This window comes from Cynara cardunculus (assembly GCF_001531365.2).
Source record: "Cynara cardunculus var. scolymus isolate 2C chromosome LG 16, CcrdV1, whole genome shotgun sequence".
In the NCBI taxonomy this organism is placed as follows: Eukaryota; Viridiplantae; Streptophyta; class Magnoliopsida; order Asterales; family Asteraceae; genus Cynara; species Cynara cardunculus.
Window position 1 is genome coordinate 20,198,181 of NC_037543.1, and position 19,087 is coordinate 20,217,267.

A 19,087-nucleotide genomic window follows, 5' to 3' on the forward strand; every position below is an offset into this window, starting at 1 on the left:
AAACGTCCGCCCTAACCTTCCTAAACAGTCCGAAAACCAATAATTAGATCACCTAACAGGTCTCGATAAAGATAAAGTCAAATTATATCCTATGTAATGCCAACGAGTTTTTATGAATTAAAGTTGATACTTATATTATCTGCTCTAAAAATAGCCCATAAATTATATATTTTAAAATCAAAGTCCTTTGCACAAAAAGCTGATATTTGGACAGAATGCAGATTCTGTCTCTGGAATTTTTTTTTGGTCTCACAAATCACTGTAAAGAGGAACCTTCCAAAAGTCATTTTGTGTCCAAATTTTTATATCATCCATAATAATGAGTTAAACAGATTTTTCCCAAATATCAAGAATTTTGAATGGGTTTAAGGCACTCATTAATACCCTACAACTTTAAGTGACACAGTCCCCAAGCCAGATTGCACACTCTTCGAGTGACGGTCATTTGGGGGGTCTAAACTCATCATTTTTCAGTGATTTTAACTTTATTTTAAAGCTAACACATAAGGCTAACTTCTAAAAAAAGAATCACCCATTTTCAATGAGTTTTGAAGAAGATATGACCGATTTAAGATGCATGCAAGATTCTGTCAGCAATGCTCTTTTTGCACCATAATCTTGTATCAAGAACTTGAAAGCTCAAAACGTAATATTTTTTAGTGAGACCAGTTGCATTAGAAAGATAACTCATCAAAGTATGTTTTAGAAGAAAAACCAGAACATTTGGACTTTTATTTTGAAAGATACAGTCGACACAAGTGCTAACAAAATATGTCAGCTTTCAAAATACATCTTTTCATGATTAAATTCCACATGCAATGTGGTTTTCTCCTACTTTCTTAGAGTTCGAAGATCATGGATCATAGATTATCATCCTTTTGAAGACATTTTCATGTCTTTGATGTATAATCTCTCCTTTTGAATTCTCCAGAAATTTTAACTACAAGAACGAGAAGTAGGTGTAGAAAAATGAGAATCTTTGTTATTTTATAAAGATAAGATAACTAGTATAATACATTTTTCTTGAAATCTTGGATATTCTTCAATATTGACAGATTTCTAAAGATGCTTGAAGATGAACTCGGCTAGGAGGTTTGATTTAGAGAGAGAGAAGGAGATTAGGGAGAGGAAAGGTTTCTTTTGCAAAATGAGGATAAAAAATGAGAGTTTTTCAAAGAATGTGGGGTATTTATATGTGGGTTTAAAGAAAAGAAATGGACTGACATCTTACGGCCCAAGTCCAATAAAAAAATTATTTTTCTTTTAAACAAAAATAAAGTCCATTTAAATTATAACAAAAGACAATTTGTCAAATATTGATAAAAATATCATTATTAAATCAAAGTTCCACATTTTTGTGAAAATTATTTGGACATTCAAATGAGACTTTTATATTTTAATTTGGACTTATAATATCAACTTTATTATATTTGGAGCATTTTTAATATATTTGGCATTACATAAATTAACTTTATCAGTTATCCGTCGAAACAAGATTCTCTGAACTATATTTGGGAACTAAGCCAGATGACTTATAATCAACATGACTAGATCCTAATAAAATATAGTTCTAAATATAGAAACCCCTTTAAAGGTGCTAACCTGATGCTCCAAAAATGACGGATGTCACAATGATTTTGTCACATCGTTGTTGTGCTACATAAACAAAATTATAAGTCTTCTATGTTAGAATGTCTTATGGGCCATTTACCAAACGCTTACCCGGTAAGCCAGGGACGAACCTACTTTGGTGCCACCGTATTATTCTTTTATCGAAGGATAAAAAAAATATAGGTTCGTTAAAGGTGTAACCATATTAATCTATTGTGTGTCACCGTAGGTCTTTTGAAACTACAATCAGAACAAATTTTATTTGGTAGAATTGGTTTGCAAGACTTTTATTTCATCCCAGATACAAGTTCGAATCGTGTTAGTGTCATTTCTTAGTCAAATGGTGCCACCAATTGAAATTTTTTTTCGTATATTTGTTTCTTATAGCCAAACGGTGCTACCGTTTGAATTTTTTTTCCCTATAATTTTTTCTTATAGTCAAATGGCATCGCCATTTGAATTTTTTTTTGGGTCCGTCCCTGCGGTAAGCGTTTATCAGTAAAACTCAACAATATCATTTACTTATTCGATAAGATTTTAGTCTATAAAAACGGCATCTTATGCAACAATATACCCCCCCGGTAAGCACTAACCATGGTAAGACTTGTCGTCCTCACTTGCCGGATAAGACTCTTGGTCCTTGCCTCGCTCTTACCGGGTAAGATTCTTGGCTCTTGTTATATTCATCCGGTAAGATAATATGACTTGGTAAATGCTTATCCGGATAAGTGTTTGGTAAACGTTCCTTAATCAAATCAACAACTTACGAGTGAGATTGAGAGAAAAACTAAAGAAAGAAAATCAGAAAAAAAAAACAGATAAAAAATATATCAAAATAGATGTAAAATTAAAGATAATACAGTATCGGTTTGTTGGTGTAATATGCTTACTTAATTCTCATTATATTAACCGATTTTTTATTTAAAAAATAGGAAAATATATATTTATTTTTGAAAAAAGTGGTTATAATCACATTTTTGACCGGATCTTAAAATACCAATCAATAGTTTGAATACATTATTCAGTTTTTTTTTTCTATGGTTATCTCTGAATCTTTTACCCCCATATATATATATATATATATATATATATATATATATATATATATATATAAGGGTTTAAACGAAAACTCCTGTGATTTACGAGAATGTGAGAACAACCTATTAACCTCATATTGTGATAAAAAAAATAAAATTAAAAGATTTTTAAAATTAAAATTGAAATTTAAAAAGATTAAAAAAATTAAAATTAAAAGGGTAATAATGGAAATGATATCATAAAATCTTTTAACACGATCACATGATTAATATTGATTATCCTTATCTAATATATCGGTTAAGAATTCAAGGAGACCAACAAAGAAGTTATAACGTCTTATCTAATTAGTTTATCACACATTTATCACAACGAATTACTGACGAAATCAATTAAACGATTTTGTGTAATATGGGTGTGATAATCATGTGATATCAATATCACTCGACTTGATTATGGTTTCAATGGGTTAGGTTAGACATTATCACAACGATTTCGGATGGTTTTGATAGGTTAGGATAGATAATCACACATTTATCACAACGAAAACGATTTTGTGTGATATGGGTGTGATAATCATGTGATATGGGTATGATAATGTGATATCAATATCACTCGACTTGATCATGGTTTCAATGGGTTAGGTTAGACATTATCACAACGATTTTAGATAGTTTCGATAGGTTAGGATTAGACAATCACACATTTATCACAAGAAAAACGATTTTGTGTGATATGGTTTGATAATCATGTGATATGGGTTTCAAGTCGTCCATTCTAGATCGACAAAAATATGGATACTAACGATATGAAGAAAAGATATTAAGAAAGTCGACTATCATAAACGATCTGGAGAAGAAGGATGAACGATCTGGAGAAGAAGGTTAGATAAGAAAACTAACCAAAGGAAAACGTGGAGACGTGGTCAACAAAAGGGATTATTATGAAATTGAAATAAAATAAAAATTATAAAAATTATTTAGTTACATTACTGCCCTTACTAAATTATTAATATATAATATAAGTTAATTTATTAATTAAAAAAGTTTGAGGTTATTGGGTTGTTCTCGCATTCTTGTAAATCACAGGGGTTCTCGTTTGAACCTCTACCTATATATATATATATATATATATATATATATATATATATATATACTGTATTATAAAACATTTGATACAAACTCTTAAGAATCATTTTTGATGCATTATGTACTGTTTATTGATGAATAATACTTGCAATTCAAGATTACAAGTAAATTATACGTAAGTACAACTTATTAAAGCCCTGTGTTCGAATTTGTGTAACTAACTGCCGACAAACATAATCAAATACAGGATAAACGTCTCGTTTTAAATATATAAAAATCTAAAATATAATTAAAATAATTATTAACTTCTAATAGATTTGCAAAAAAGTTATATTATTACACCGATAGTAAATTACTTCCTTATTAAATCTAAATTAAGTTATAATATAAAAATTGAAATAAACGAATTACAAAAAAAACAAGAACTTTTGAATAGTTATTTTGGTATTGATATTGATACATATATTTTTTCAAATTTTTATGAGATCTTCAAATTTATATTTTACTGGAACCCAAAAATATTATCGTTTTTTCAAAATCACATAAAATCATATGATAACATCGATAGATGCAAATAAAATAAATATTAAAATCGAGATGTATCTTGCTGCATTGTGTGACTAACTTTTTAGTTGTATTATCACTAAAAGTCTTAAAAAATCATTTTTATGCATGAATTACTGTTTATTGATGCATATTACTTAAATTTTAAAGCTACAAGTAAATTGTGGTCAAATACAACTTATTAGAATTTCAGTTTTGAATTCGTGTAATTAACTACATGTAATTATAATCAAATATATTATAAAATTTTCATTTTAAATATAAAAAATCTAAACTTTTAATTCACACAAATTTTGAGTTTAACATAATAGTTAATTATTATCTTTATAAAAAATTATATTATTAAAGACAAAAATAAATTAATTCATTATTAAACCTAAATTAAATTATGATAAAAAATTGAATTAAAAGAATTAAACAAAAAAAGAAAGAATTTTTAAATAGTTAATTTGATACCGACACCGATTTTTTTTAATTTTTTATGATATCTTTTAATTTATATTTATTTAAAAATAAAAAAAATTATTGTTTTTTATTATATCGACTGAGACAAATAATAAAACGAAACATTAAAATTGAGATATATCTCGCTACATTACACAAGTACCCTTTATATATATATATATAGTTGGGTTCATGTGAGACCGGTTTGTTTTCGTGAGACCTGTGAGATCATTTTTTTACACTTGAAATTTCACAGCAAAACGCTGTGAAGGTAAAAGAAAGCCGAACCTTCACAGCAAAAACACTGTGAAAGTTACATTCATAACGTTTTATTGAAGTTTCAAAAGGAAAAAAGTGGTCTCACGGATTTCACGAAAGCAAACTGGTCTTATGTGATTCCAAGTCTATATGTATATGTTTGTGTGTGTGTGAGAGAGAGAGGGGATAAATATCTATTTATATAAATACATAAATCGATAAAAAAATATATATATAAATATTAACTAAATAGAAGAGAAAAAACATAATAATGTTTTTTTTTCTGGATATTAGTAAAAATAGGAGGCCCATGCAATAAAAGTGGGCTATAGCCCAAATGGACATATTACACCCTTCAAAATCATGAAATACCAATACACCCCTTCAAGTTTAGAAAATCATCAAAGCTGAGTTTATAGTAAAATATGTTTGCAAAATGGTCCAATGTTGTACCTGAAGAGGCGAAGGATGGAGGGAAAAAGGGTAAAATACGATGTTTTGCAAATAAACCAGCCAACAGATCTAGTCGGATAACCATATTGGCATGGGTATGAAATTATCTGTATTTGATTTCATAATAAATGCTGGATTAACACACCGATAAAAGCAAGGACAAGGAAAATAGAATGATAAACTCAACCCGAGTTCGAGTTCTTCCATCTATATATACGATCGTGGACACTGGGTGATTTATCTGAGGGTTGTGGACGAAGCCTACACTTGTAATTTGCAGATTGGATTGGTCTGTACGAAGTCTAGGATCATCCGTTTCCAGGAAAAGGAAAAAAAGAAATATAATTTCATACATTCAGAACGTCGTACCAAAAGTTAAATAACAATAAAGAATGATAACTGGATATAAATAATATAAATTTGTATTAAATAAATTTTAAATAAAGTGTAGGATATATTAGTGAAATGTGAACAACGTACATTTTATTTTTATTCTCATATGGTAAAGGGTTGTTTGTTTATCTCTTAATAGTTCCACTAAGAAGCAGTCTTTGAATCATTAAGAGGTGAATCTTGTTTGGCTAAAAAAAGTTTGTCTCTTAATGGTTTTAAAACTCTTTGAATGATTTTGTATCATGAGTTTTCCCTTAATCATTTAGCGTCTTAATTTCATTGTAAACAATTATCAAACAATTATATTTCATTTTGCACTATATCATGAGAGCCTCTTAATTATTCTGACCACTTAATCATTTTGCACCAAACAATTTAACAACTGTCAAACCATTCGGAGGGTTTTAGAATCATTAAGAGACATACTTTTTTTTGACCAAACAAGATTCACCTCTTAACGATTCAGAAACTGCCTCTTAATGGAACTATTAAAAAGTAAACAAATAACCCCTAATATTTGAAACAAATTATGGTTTTATTGACTTTGAATCAAGTTCGAACTCAAATAATTTGTAACCGGGATAACTAAGAATGGACCTATGTATATCCGAGCAGGTTTCCATGCACCTGTTCAAATTATTTTTGCAAGTCGGATTTTTTTGAGGTATGATATGTATACCCGTTAAACTATTTTATAGTACTTATGGATATTAGAAAATATAAGGAACATCAACCAAAAAAACCCGAAAAGTCTTTCAAAATGAACCAAAAAACCTGAAAACTCTCTCGAAATGAACCAAAACACACCGGTTGACCTCTTCGAAAAAAATCCTGAGTCAGCCATCGAAGATAAGCGAGTCAAAGTTGAGTTGCCAACTCAGAGCGAGTTGATGATGGGTTACGATACAACTTACAAATACAGGTCTTCTTATTGGACTGCTGGTGGCCCATCCGGGCCAAATTCGGCCCACGCCAGTTTTGAACGTATATAACTATATATAGACGCGCCAACCAAGGACGTAAAGCTTACGCGCGCGTGGGTTTCTACTTTCTGCCACTGTTCTCTCTGTTGAAGGCTGAAACTCTGAAACCCACCGTCAGTTTCACCCAAGGCCTCTGACAAACTACTCTAATGGCAACACCCATATATATCGAATGGCGCTATGTTGTTTTCTCTCACTATTGTACTACTACTGTTGGGTGTTTTCTGAAGAACCCTACGTAGAAAAATGGCGACTCAATTGCTTAAAATGCACTCAGGTTCTTCCTCTCTCTAACCCACGCTCAAAATTCAGATGTTTTGTTTGGTTATTTATGGTTTTTGTAATTGTTTTCGATGCATATGATAGCAAGAAGGTGATCATCGTCGATTGAGTTGGCTTCTAATTCTGGTTCTCAGTCATTTATCAGGTTTCGTTTCGTTTCGTTTCGTTTCGTTCTATTCTACTTCTGTTTTTTTTGGTAATTTTGGAACTCAGGACTCGAATTCAGGTGGGGTTTTTTATTAGACTGCTGATTTTTGTTAGATTTTGAGGTTTGTTGCAGCCCTTTCTCTTCAATTTTGTGATTCCATATTGAAATTTGGTACTCCATGTTGGAATTTCAGGTGGGGGTTTGGTTAGATGTAAGATTTTATGCTTTTTTGTTGCATAAACTTGTAATCCTTTGCTCAATTTGGGGATTCCATTTTGAAATTTGAGGTAGGGTTTAAGGTTGTTCATCAGATTCTGCTTTGGTTATTGAGTTTTGTTGAAATTTTGTTGTGGGTTTGCTTTGATGTTCACTCATCATGGAGTTATAGGGTTTGATTCCATATTGATTTGTTGCCATTTGGGATTCTAGATTTGATATTTTAGGTGACATTTTGGTTTTCTGAATCATACTTTGCTTGATTACGTGAGATTGGTTACGCAAGCACTCGTAGCAATCGCGAGAAACAACCGTTCTACTATTTGGGGACAGAGGACAGCTCTGCATAAGTTGGTATTATGTGAGATTGGTTGTGCATTTTACTAATTTAGTTAACGGAAAAGTTCAAGAAAACCCAACGAACTTTTCCCTTTTGAATAATTAAGGAGCCGTTTACCAAACGCTTACTCGGGTAAGTGAACACCAAGTCATTTTACCTTACCGGATGAATATGGTAAGGATCAAGAATCTTACCCGGTAAGAGCGAGACAATGACCAAGAGTCTTACCCGGTAAGTGAAGGCGACGACTCTTACTATGGTAAGCGCTTACCTGGTAAATTGTTGCATACGATACCGTTTTGGTGGACTAAAATCTTATCCGGTAAGTAAATGATAGTGTTAAATTTACTGATAATTATTTACCGGGTAAGTGTTTGGTAAACGGCCCCTAAGTCCCTAAACTATTTTTTTGAATGAAGAAATCATTGAACTTTCTCATTCTGAATAATTAAGATTACTCCATGGAGTATCCTATGTGGGTTCTTGAGTTTCTTGATTAGATTTTGCTTGGTTATGTACGTTATTCGCTTAAATGATTAGTAAGTTTTGGTAATTTTCAGTGTAAGTTTATACGGTTCAAGCTTTCATTTAGCCAAGCCAAGCCAAGCCAAGCCAAGCCAAGGCTGAGCTTAAAAAAGCTTTTATGCTGCTTAAAGGAATTGAACCTAGCTCTAGCTTTTGGGAAGTGAAGCCCGAGTTTTGCAAGCTTGGCAAGCCATGAGCCAAGCCCAAGCCTACCTAATATATCTCTTAAGCCTAGCTCAGCGTTAGAGGCTGTTTGGTTGGTTTTCCATTAAGTCATGTATGTATAAAGGTGTTTGTGTGGATTAAGTCAGTCTGTATAGATTGAAAAAGTTCTTGTTTAGGAGGGTTTTTTCATAGATAGGAGTGTATTTTTTAATTGGGAGGGTAGGTCTGGAAAAACTTGGCTTTATATAAGCCACTACCAAACAGTCATGTATAACTGACCGAATAAGTTGCGAGTCCTGTTAAGCTCATTAAGCTGCTAACAGACAGACCCTTAGTTCGGTGCAAATTCACCCTAATATGAAACATGTTTTGCTTTTTCAGTCAAAGCATTTGGTCCTCTAGGGTTCGTGAACCGAGCCCGATGGATCTTGAACCAGGGAGGTGTAGAAGAACCGATGGGAAGAAATGGAGGTGTCGTTGGCCCGTGCTTCCTTCTCAGAAGTATTGTGAGCGCCACATACACAGAGGCCGATTACGTTCAAGAAAGCCTGTGGAAGTTCCTGAAACCGTATCAACGTCAATCTCAACCGTTTCATCTCTGAAACCCGTTTCTAATCTTCAATCCGCTGCAATCAACAATGCTATAAATCATGGCAAAGTTCATATCAAGAATCAAAGCCTCAAAATCAAGAAACTTAGCAGGGTAAATGCTCTCGAGTTCGGATTCTCCCCAAAAAGTGTACTTCAAAATGGCAATGGTATGTCTTAAAACTATCTACTTCTTTATCGTTTTGGTTTCGTTGTTTTTGTGACGTTTGTTTTCCGTCTAGTTTCTCACGAGCTATTTGTCTCTTACATTTGTAGTTCAAGGTTGCGGCACCTCAAGCCACGATAATAGCATCGCTCTTTCCGTAACCGGATCCGAAAGATGCCGAAGAACCGACGGCAAGAAATGGCAGTGCAGCAAAGATGCCCTCCCGAAGCAGAAATACTGTGGGATACACATGCACCGAGGGGCTAAAAAGGTCGAGAATCTTCGAAACTTGAACGCTAGTCGATCTTTCTCAGTAGGGTCGAGTTATAAACAAATGGACGATGATGGAAATCGATCAAACGATGAATCTAGCAGCAACCCCGGCAGCAGTGATGCCACCACCATCTCTACATAAGCTGTTACTTAAAAGATCGAGTCCGATTCCACCGTTGAGTCGATGGCTTGTTGTTCTCCGAGCTTGTTTATTATGGTTAAATTCATTAGATAACTATGTGGTTCAATCTGGTCCAGACTAATGTCTATATGGGATATACGGGATTTGTTTGGTTCGGTACTTTGGTCGAGTCTGGTTTGTAACCGTGAACCAGATCCTTTTATTTTCGAATTTTCCGAGTTGTGAAAGCTTTTGAACCGAACCCAACGGCATAACCTTCGTGTTACACTCGTATTGCTTTTTTATCGATGTTCTTTGGCTCTTTTTCAAAGTTTCGGGTTGAATTGATTTGGGTATTGATATCGTATCCTACCTTCAGGTGGGGGATATATTGTGTTTGTTTGGTTCGGTTTTTGATTTCCGACGATAATTGCATGTAGAAAATCTGTATTAATTTAGGGGCTGTTTACCAAACACTTATCCGGGTAGGCGCTTACCAAGTCACATTATCTCACCGGATGAATATGATAAGGACTAAGAATCTTACCCGGTAAGAGCGAGACACGGACCATGAGTCTTACCCGGTAAGTGAGGGCGACGACTCTTACCACGGTAAGTGCTTACCGGGTGAATTGTTGCATACAATGTCGTTTTGATGGATTAAAATCTTATCCGGTAAGTAAATAATAGTGTTAAATTTTACCGGTAAGCACTTACCGGGTAAGTGTTTGGTAAACGGCTCCTTAATTTACAAAAACGACATAAGTACCTTTTTTGCATACTCGGTTTTATATAAGTGATAATCCCGCTGTGATCAAGTAACAAGTAATCTAAACAATCAAGAACAACAATTAAACTCAAATCATATGTACTGATTGTTTCTCTTTCTAAAAACAAGTTTCTCTCTCTAGAAACTCTCTACAAATCATGAACATGTAAATCTATACAATAAGCTCTCTTTTCTACTACAAACTTTACAAAATATTTATATGAATTGACCAACACAAAGTCAAACTACAGTTTCAAACATTTAAGAGGTAAATCTTTGTTTGGCAAAAAAAAATGTAATGGTTCTAACCCTTTGATGCTTTTGTATCTTTGGTCTTCCTTAACCATTCAGTGCCCTAATTTCCTTGTAAACAATTATCAAACAATTATATTTTATTTTATACTATATCATGAGAGTCTTTTAATCATTCTAAAGCAAACTATTTCAGCAACTGCCAAACTATCTTTTATTATTGTTACACTAAGAATAAACATATATTTATGTAAAAGATAATAAAAATAAACAAGCCGGTTTCGTGGTGTAGTTGGTTATCACGTCAGTCTAACACACTGAAGGTCTCCGGTTCGAACCCGGGCGAAGCCAATTTACATTTTTGCTGTTTCACTTTTACGGTACCTAGACTTTATCGAATCAAGCAAACAGGTCCTCAGACTTTCAAAAATAACAAAATGCACCCAAAAAATTCAAAAGACGATAAATGTTAAAAAATTAACAAAACAACCAACGGTTTCGTGGTGTAGTTGGTTATCACGTCAGTCTAACACACTGAAGGTCTCCGGTTCGAACCCGGGCGAAGCCAAGTTTACATTTTTGCTGTTTCACTTTTACGGTACCTAGACTTTATCGAATCAACCAAACAGGTCCTCATACTTTTAAAAATAACAAAATGCACACAAATCGTCGAGGAGTTCTAATTTTGTTTCTTTTCCTTCCCTTTCGGCCCATATTTGGGTTTTGAAAAGAAACTTATCATTATTTTCCTTCTGGTTTCCTTTCTCTCTCCTAAAAAAGTTACAAGAACACGAGTTTTTTACTTTCCGTCCCTTTCCTTTTCTTCGTAAAACAGGTTTCGAGAACGCAACGTTATTGAAAGTAGATACTGATTCCGAGACAAATATAAACAAAACCCGGGACACTTATTTTGGAACGAAGGAAATAATACATTCACTACATGTTTTACAAATTCCAAATATCATCAAAGGTTAAGCAGCCATATGTTTCAAAGATTGACCATACATTCATCGATGAATAACATACAAGTCATTACAATATTTGACGAAATCCCGTTCCATAAATTCTAGAACGATGATGCTATAAACACTCGTACCTTATGCAGTGAAAGTTGTAATTTGTACCTTTCCGGAGCATATGCTGTGACTTGTACCTCATGTAGTAAAAGTTGTACTTTCATCCGGATTTGTCGAATCCAACCCTTATACGGTATAGCTGTTTAATTTTGGGGCCGATCTTGTTTCCTGTAGCCGAAAACGTGATTTTTTTACCCTCTGTTATTTTTTGATGGTGGAATTAGTTAGAGCCGAACTCTCTGTTCCACTGTTCAAGCTCTTCCCATTTGCTTTTTAGAAGGCTTGGTCGAATCACGGTCATCGCTTTCTGGAAATCTCCGTATTTTAACCGTCGTAACTGGTAGCAGGCATATAACAATTGAAGATTAAGTTCTAACGTGATCATGGTAAGATTTTTGGCATTTACTTGTGTAGGATTAGAGACACTTTGAGGTTGAGGAAAGAACGTGTACATCTTACCCTCCCCAGATCTCACTTCGTGTGGGATTTAGGGGCTGTTTGGTTGGTTTTCCGTTAAGTACTGTATGGATAAAGTTGTTTGTGTAGATTAATCTGTTTGTATAGATTAGAAAGGTTTTTGTTTGGGAGAGTCTTCTCACAAATGGAAGGAACGTGTTTTTTTATTGGAAGGGGAAGGTTCGGGGAGAAAAAAACTCGGCTTTCTGCATAAATATCCCCCTAGAAGCTTACCAAATAAGTCACTTTCTATATCATTAAGTCACTACCAAACAATCCTATGCTGATCGAATAAGTTGTGTTAAGCTGCTAACAAACAGGCTCTTAGGGTATGCTTGGGAAACTGGCTGATAAGATAGTTGTTAAACTAGTCATGTTTGGTAACCAAATGGGGCTTTTTCAATAAGTTCAAAAGAATAAGATAGCCTATGATTGCAAACATGGCTGATTGGATTCGATAAAGAAAATAAGAATGTGTTGTGCATAAACCTAATAATGGGAAATAGAGGTATTATGAATAGACCTTGCAAGGTGCCCGAGTTGGGTACACCAGCCAACCCATATATCAAATGGTGAGCGTACAAGAGAACTCATGATTTTTTTGGGTAGCATGGGTGTCCGGGCCAGCTTGTGCGCAACTGAACTAATCACATGGGGCCCTAAAGATAACAACCAGGAAAATCCCCATTGGCCATGAGGAGACTAGAACAAGCGACCAATGGGGAGAAGCCCTAAGAGTCCTAGACTTTATTTGCTAGTTGAGTTAGCCCTCAAGGTTTTATTCATGATTCTTGGGTACCACAAAGTTGGATTTTTTTAATCAAACCGTTAATCCGACACAAAAATATAAGAAATTATTAATCGATTGTAACTAAGTTGAAGCATCATCAAGGAGAATGAGCCAAAATAAGAAAATTAGGTAATTTAGCTTGAAATATTGAAAAAGAGAACTTGTCAAAAAATGAAATCGGTACTTGTATGGGGCCGAGGAAGAAATAGATAACATTTTAAGCAAAGTTACCTGATCAGCCTTGACGGTGAGAATGTTCGAACCAAGCTCTCTTATAGGCATCATCGCTGCTTCCTCACACAAAGCTTGCAGATCACTCCCAGAATATCCTACACAATCAGCACATTATGAATAACTACTTGGATAAAAATAAAAATCGTAGATTATGCACTTTGTTCTGATGCAGGATGAGCTTAAAGCATCCACAATGGAGATTTATGAAGACTTTTTTTCTGAGAGCTTTTTTGCCCACATCAGATTTTTTTGCTTGCGTCTGCACAAGCCCTCAATAAGCTTGTGGGTTCCACTTCTTTTCTTGTCTCGCTTGGCCACCTAAGCTTGTAGGTCCCAGTTCTTGGAAAAACAACCATCGAGGATGCTCTTAGGAAGAGAATTTAGGAAGGGCAATGAGAAAAGAATTTAGGGAATGAACTCAAAAATAATTTCTTTTTCACCCTAATCTCATGATCATCCTCCGTCTCCTTCACAAAACAAATATGAAACAAAAGCATGTTTGGACTCGGTTATGCACCCATGAGGTAAGCAACAACCACATCATGCACGATGATTTTTATGCAAATCCGAGCAAATGACTTCTATAGCCAATATAGACCAAACCAAACAAAACAAAACAAAACCAGTATATCCCACCGGAGAGGGGTCTGCGGGGTAAGATATACCCAGACCTGACCTCTACCCTAAAGAGTAGTTGTTTCCGTGAAGACCCCTAGCCAGTGAAAAGTGTGAGAAAAGGAGACAAACAGATACACTAAAAATGTGATATGAGGAAGCAACGGCAATACAGATTAATAGGATTAGAGAAAGACAGATATGCTAAATGTATGCTTTCTAAATTTGCCCTATTGAAAACCATCTCACCCTCAGTGTCTTTCACTAGTCTTTCGAGATCCCCACCTGTACCAGACAACAATGTCAGAAACATGGAAAAATGAACTTTAAGGTGATCGTATGCTTAAACCATGAACAAATTAGTACACCGAAGTGATATGGAAAGGTCAATCACCCATTTAATACCATTCAAAAGGCAATGCAAAAAGTTCAGAAGCTCCTATTTGCACGTACTTCAGGTATATGCTCTTCTGATGCAAGCTATTGTACTTGCATCTAGAAGACAACACATTTTTATACTCCCTTCACCCCACAATAAATGTCCACTGAAAAATGCACAGTTTTAGAAATGTGTAATTATTACACTTTAATTAACTAAATGATAAAGAGAGTAATGAATATATCCATCTTATAACTAAGGGTAGAATTGGAAAGTAGACACTTTTGGAAGTGGACACTTATTTTGGGACAAACAAAAATAGGGATGTAGACACTTATTTTGGGACGGAGGGAGTAATACGCAAATTACTGGGGGAAAATGTTGATTACCGGCAATGGTCCCACACGGAACCCAGCCTCCAAGGACACCAATGTGAGGGAGAATTTTTTGGCTCACTTAGCGACTGAGGCTAGCAGGGGGCCCGAGACTAAACCCAAGACCTGACTTGTATTTGGGCAAAGTTGCCCCACCCCTTTGCCAATGGAGATACATGCCAAAGGCAGTAATAAGCAAATTATTAATGGAAATGTGTAGCAGGAGGAACATATTCTCACTCGGCAAAGAAAATGCTTGACCCTTGAGCTTGTGCTTCAGGAGATCTCTCCGAACATTTGCATCCGGCAAGGGGATGTATATTCTTTTCACCTGATACATGAGTTAAACTTTATCGTACACAGAACACATATTGATGTGCAAAAAAGTGTGAAGCAAGAATTAGCAAACAATTCTCATGGTTCCATGATTTTACAAATTTATATGAGAATAGATCTTTGAATTACCGTGTCTCAAAAAAGATGATGGGAAGTCCAACAAGACAGGAAACGAGTAACCAGTGTCCAGCCAAGTCAACCAAACACATACAAGTTCTACCGGTAAATTCAAGACGATAAACAATATTTTTGAAAAAAAACCGCCAAGAAGAATGGCACTTTAAGTGTAAAGCATGAACCAGAATTTGTCTGAGGTTAAGCAAATAAGCTCTCCCAACACTCATCCTTTGGCCAATTTAATGTACTAAAAAATTCATGGGTACAGTGAGAATATGTGGAACCCCGATTACTCTTGAAGAGCCCTTGGGAGAGAAAGGGGGGTTCAACATAGATCGAGAAGAAATGGTCCAAATATAGCCGATGTAGGACTTTAACATCCTCCTTCAATGGAGACTAGACTGGCATAGATTGTTGTCGAGTGTGTCGAGTCCCTAGAGTGGTAGATCATGGCTCTTATACCATATGAGAATATGTGAAACCCCATATTACTCTCCAAAAAGAGCCCTTTGAGGAGAGAAGGGTGGTTCCGACATATAAGAAGAAATGGTCCAAGTCTAGCCAATATAGGACTCTAACAAGTTGATTTAAGTAAATTTCACTTTTGGTCCCTGTGGTGTGCATTTTTCTCGATTTTCATCCCTAAAACGCATTAATTACGACTTTAGTCACTGTGGTATGCATTTTGTTGTGGTTTTCGTCCCTTTATCAAAGTCGTGTTAAAAGAAGCCCATTAATAGCGGAGCATTTTGGTCTTTTTACATTTTTCTATCATTTTACGTTATCGTTTCCTGAAAACGTAATCTACATGTACATTCATGCACAAGCATACTCACCAATCTCCTAAGGACAGCATCGTCCAATTCTTGTGGTTTATTAGTTGCACCTGCATGAACAAGAGGATGTGCATTACATAACAAGATGTCAGACAAGTGAAAAGGTACAAGTAACATGATACTGCAAACAACATGCTTGTTCATGCAGCCTGGGATGACTAGAGAAATGTCTTGTTTCACTCTGCATAAAAAACTAACCAGCAACATTGAAGTGAGGTTTTAATTATGACACTGACATACTGTGTGGAGCTTACCAATAACAATTACTAGATCATCCGACTTTGAGGCTACCCCATCAAACTGAACAAGGAACTCCGACTTCAATCTTCTGCTTGCATCATGCTCATTAACCGTTCTTGCTGACATAACACTATCAATCTATGTAACACAAAGAAACAATTGTCAAATTTAATTCTGTGATTTGTTGAAGACTTGAAATACAATATTTTTAGATGTTTGGTGAGAAAACATGTTTTATCCATATAAAGTGGTGATTTACATCCGAAAGTTTATAAAGTCTTTGACTTTTTACTAGTTGATCAAAAAGCTCATTACTTCTAAAATGGAGGAGATAAATGAGCATCATTAAAATAAAGCAGTAGCATACTTCATCCATGAATATCACAGAGGGTTGTCGAGAAACAGCAACTGCGAAAAGGGTCCGAACAAGTTTTTCGCCCTCTCCCACCTGTTTTAGTACAAACAAACATATGTGAATGAGAAAATATCCACATCGTGTTGAGAAAACTTAGTAACTATAATCATGAAGAAAGACATACCCACTTTGATGTTAAAGAGGAAGCAGAGATGTTGAAAAAGGTTGCTTCTGATTCCGAAGCAACTGCCTTCGCAAGCATGGTCTTACCGGTGCCTGGTGGACCAAAGAGAAGCAAGCCTGAAAGAAACAAAACCAAGAAAAGAAAGAAGATGCTAAGAAAGATGTTCATTGAACATAACACCTTCCTAACTGAAAAAATACCTTTAGCTGGTCTACGGAGGCCAGTAAATAGGTCTTTTCTTTTCGTTGGCAGGATTACCATTTCCAGCAAAGCTTGTTTAGCTTTTTCAAGGCCAGCTGCAGTCACCAATCAGTTGATGAGTTCTAGAAACTTAAAAGGAATCTTTTGAAAAATAAAAAGTAACTAGAAATAAACCACCCCGCAAAAGGATAATGTTATAGTATCTAACCAATATCTTCCCATTTAACGGATGGACTTCTGTCCACGATAACAGAATTTATCATCTCAATCAACTTTGGATCAAGACCACCATTAGAATCTTGAACAGGCTTCGAGTTCATTGCTTTGCTACTCTGAGTCCGTGTCACAACACCACGTAGACTGGGACCAGAAGACTTTTGTGACACCACTTTTGTAGCATTAGATATTGATGAAGAGACTGCTGTAGTTTGTAACCGAGGTGATGTTGTCTGCAAATAGTTTGAGGATATATACAAACATTATAAAAACAAGCCACTGCGAACTAACACTGTCGTGATGTGCACTGATGAACTAAGGAAGTCATTGAGTAAAGACAATCGCAATCGCTTCACAAACGATTTAAATGTACAATCACGTTAATCTCCCATTACTACTCTTATGTGTCAGACATGAATGCATAACATTGTTTTTCAAACGAGATGGATGCATTACATAGTAATAGACTAATAGTAAATGCTTTGCCAACATTGACACTAAAGGTGATTAATAAATTAGATATATAAACTTACAATTTAGTTAGACCAATCCATACCTTGTTTATTGACGTGCCACCTGGTAGGAGAAAAGCAAGAAAAGGAAGCATGAGGAAATTAAGCAAATAAAACATTCAATATCGAATCAAAAGAATCTACAATCATCTGAAAGAAGTTGAAATCTTATAACCTGATCGATGGTTTAAAGTCTGTAGTCTCTCAGAAACTTGACCTTGCCATTTTGATATCTTTTGGCGATAAGATTTCACCTTCTCTTGCTCTCTGTTGAAAAAGTCAGGAACGGAAATTGACATAATTTTAAGTATGATAATTTACTAAAACCCTAAGGGAAGTTCTAAATGGTGATGCTAAAATCAAAAGTAGCAAATTTGCTCCACATAGCAGCAAGATCAATAAATTGAAACCTAAACATGCGATCAAGAAGACAGAATTTTTTAAAAACAAACGCACTACTAGTTCATTACTAACCAATTGAATCAAGGGTGTGAGCAGGACAGAAGTAGAGGCATACCAACATAGAAGTCGGTTGTTCTAACTAATAATCAAATACTAGTTTACATATGCATCCATTTTGAACAGAGAAGATTACAAGATCATGCGCTGGGGGTTTATGTTCATACCCTTTACTACTGATGTGTAGTGTCTTATAACCCAGTCTTCTAAAAACACCTTACACCTAAAGAAAATCAAGTTCCTAAGAAAACCCATCATAACCCCCCACCCTAAACAAAGAGATAAAATTCAAATTGGCTACATTTCAACTTCACTGTTGATAGATTTTCAGAACTGTCTGATAGAAAGATCGGATAGCCACAATAAAATTTGTAACCAAGTACATAGACTTAATTTGATGCTAAAATGTTGTAATAAAATCCATACAAGTTTTGATTCGAGAAATACACAAACAGGGTATAATCAAACAAATTAAATAAAAAATTTGACACCTGGAGCTGATATACGAAGGTACAGGTGTAGCAATGGCTTCGCCTAATATACGCTGAGCGTTTTGGTAATGTAAGATACCATCGTCGATTAAACCCCACTCTTCTGCCCTAACCGCTTTATCAATCTCTTCTTTTGCAAGATCAAAGTAACCTTTGAGCTTATATGCAGCCCGTTCATTCTCCACCCCTTCCATGGTTGGTAGATTATGAAAATTGTTGGATGAACTAGGGTTTTGATTTGAGGTGTTCGATGATGAAACAGGATCAGAAAAAATTGAGCTGAAACTGTCGATTAATTCTTTGAGAAAACTCATATCCGAAGGGGATTTTGATCATAATCCAACATTTTGGTGGTGATTTTGATCAGGAAATTACATTTGATTCCTCACGATTGCTTCAAGAACTGGATGTTGACTTTTCAAGGTAACCAATACTTTACAGTTTAGGGGGTGTTTGGGTAAGCTTTTCAAACTGACTTATTAACTTATTTCAGTTCGGTACCGGAGATAAGTCATTTTGGAGTGTTTGGGTAAAAAAAAAAA

The 19,087-nt window shown here is 34.9% G+C and overlaps 2 protein-coding genes and 2 non-coding genes across 8 annotated transcripts; 3 read left to right on the forward strand and 1 right to left on the reverse strand.

Annotated features, from left to right (window-relative positions):
• The first annotated feature begins 6,952 nt into the window (after positions 1 to 6,952).
• On the forward strand, positions 6,953 to 9,936 carry LOC112529851 (growth-regulating factor 7-like). Of its 4 annotated transcripts, XM_025141272.1 has the most exons (4): positions 6,953 to 7,106; positions 7,196 to 7,256; positions 8,887 to 9,263; positions 9,370 to 9,936. In XM_025141272.1, exons 3-4 carry the CDS (start codon positions 8,927 to 8,929, stop codon positions 9,672 to 9,674), a joined length of 642 nt encoding a protein of 213 aa, XP_024997040.1. In that variant the 5' UTR covers positions 6,953 to 7,106; positions 7,196 to 7,256; positions 8,887 to 8,926; the 3' UTR covers positions 9,675 to 9,936. The 4 variants fall into 4 exon arrangements, with proteins under 4 accessions (XP_024997040.1, XP_024997041.1, XP_024997043.1 ...); XM_025141273.1 differs by having other exon boundaries at positions 6,953 to 7,256; XM_025141275.1 differs by lacking the exons at positions 6,953 to 7,106; positions 7,196 to 7,256 and adding an exon at positions 7,284 to 7,829.
• A 1,015-nt stretch (positions 9,937 to 10,951) lies between these two features.
• Positions 10,952 to 11,025, forward strand: TRNAV-AAC. Its single transcript has one exon. It is a non-coding gene; the product is annotated as a tRNA-Val (tRNA).
• Positions 11,026 to 11,168: 143 nt separating this feature from the next.
• On the forward strand, positions 11,169 to 11,242 carry TRNAV-AAC. The gene has a single exon. It is a non-coding gene; the product is annotated as a tRNA-Val (tRNA).
• A 384-nt stretch (positions 11,243 to 11,626) lies between these two features.
• Positions 11,627 to 18,933, reverse strand: LOC112529777 (spastin). 2 transcript variants are annotated; one of them, XM_025141177.1, is made up of 13 exons: positions 18,546 to 18,933; positions 17,771 to 17,862; positions 17,640 to 17,659; positions 17,076 to 17,316; positions 16,867 to 16,962; positions 16,667 to 16,782; positions 16,495 to 16,575; positions 16,142 to 16,265; positions 15,888 to 15,937; positions 14,839 to 14,929; positions 14,095 to 14,130; positions 13,228 to 13,325; positions 11,627 to 12,087 (listed from the first exon to the last, which is right to left on the reverse strand). In XM_025141177.1, exons 1-13 carry the CDS (start codon positions 18,857 to 18,859, stop codon positions 11,971 to 11,973), a joined length of 1,476 nt encoding a protein of 491 aa, XP_024996945.1. In that variant the 5' UTR covers positions 18,860 to 18,933; the 3' UTR covers positions 11,627 to 11,970. The 2 variants fall into 2 exon arrangements, with proteins under 2 accessions (XP_024996945.1, XP_024996947.1); XM_025141179.1 differs by having other exon boundaries at positions 17,076 to 17,241; positions 18,546 to 18,909.
• Positions 18,934 to 19,087: the final 154 nt, after the last annotated feature.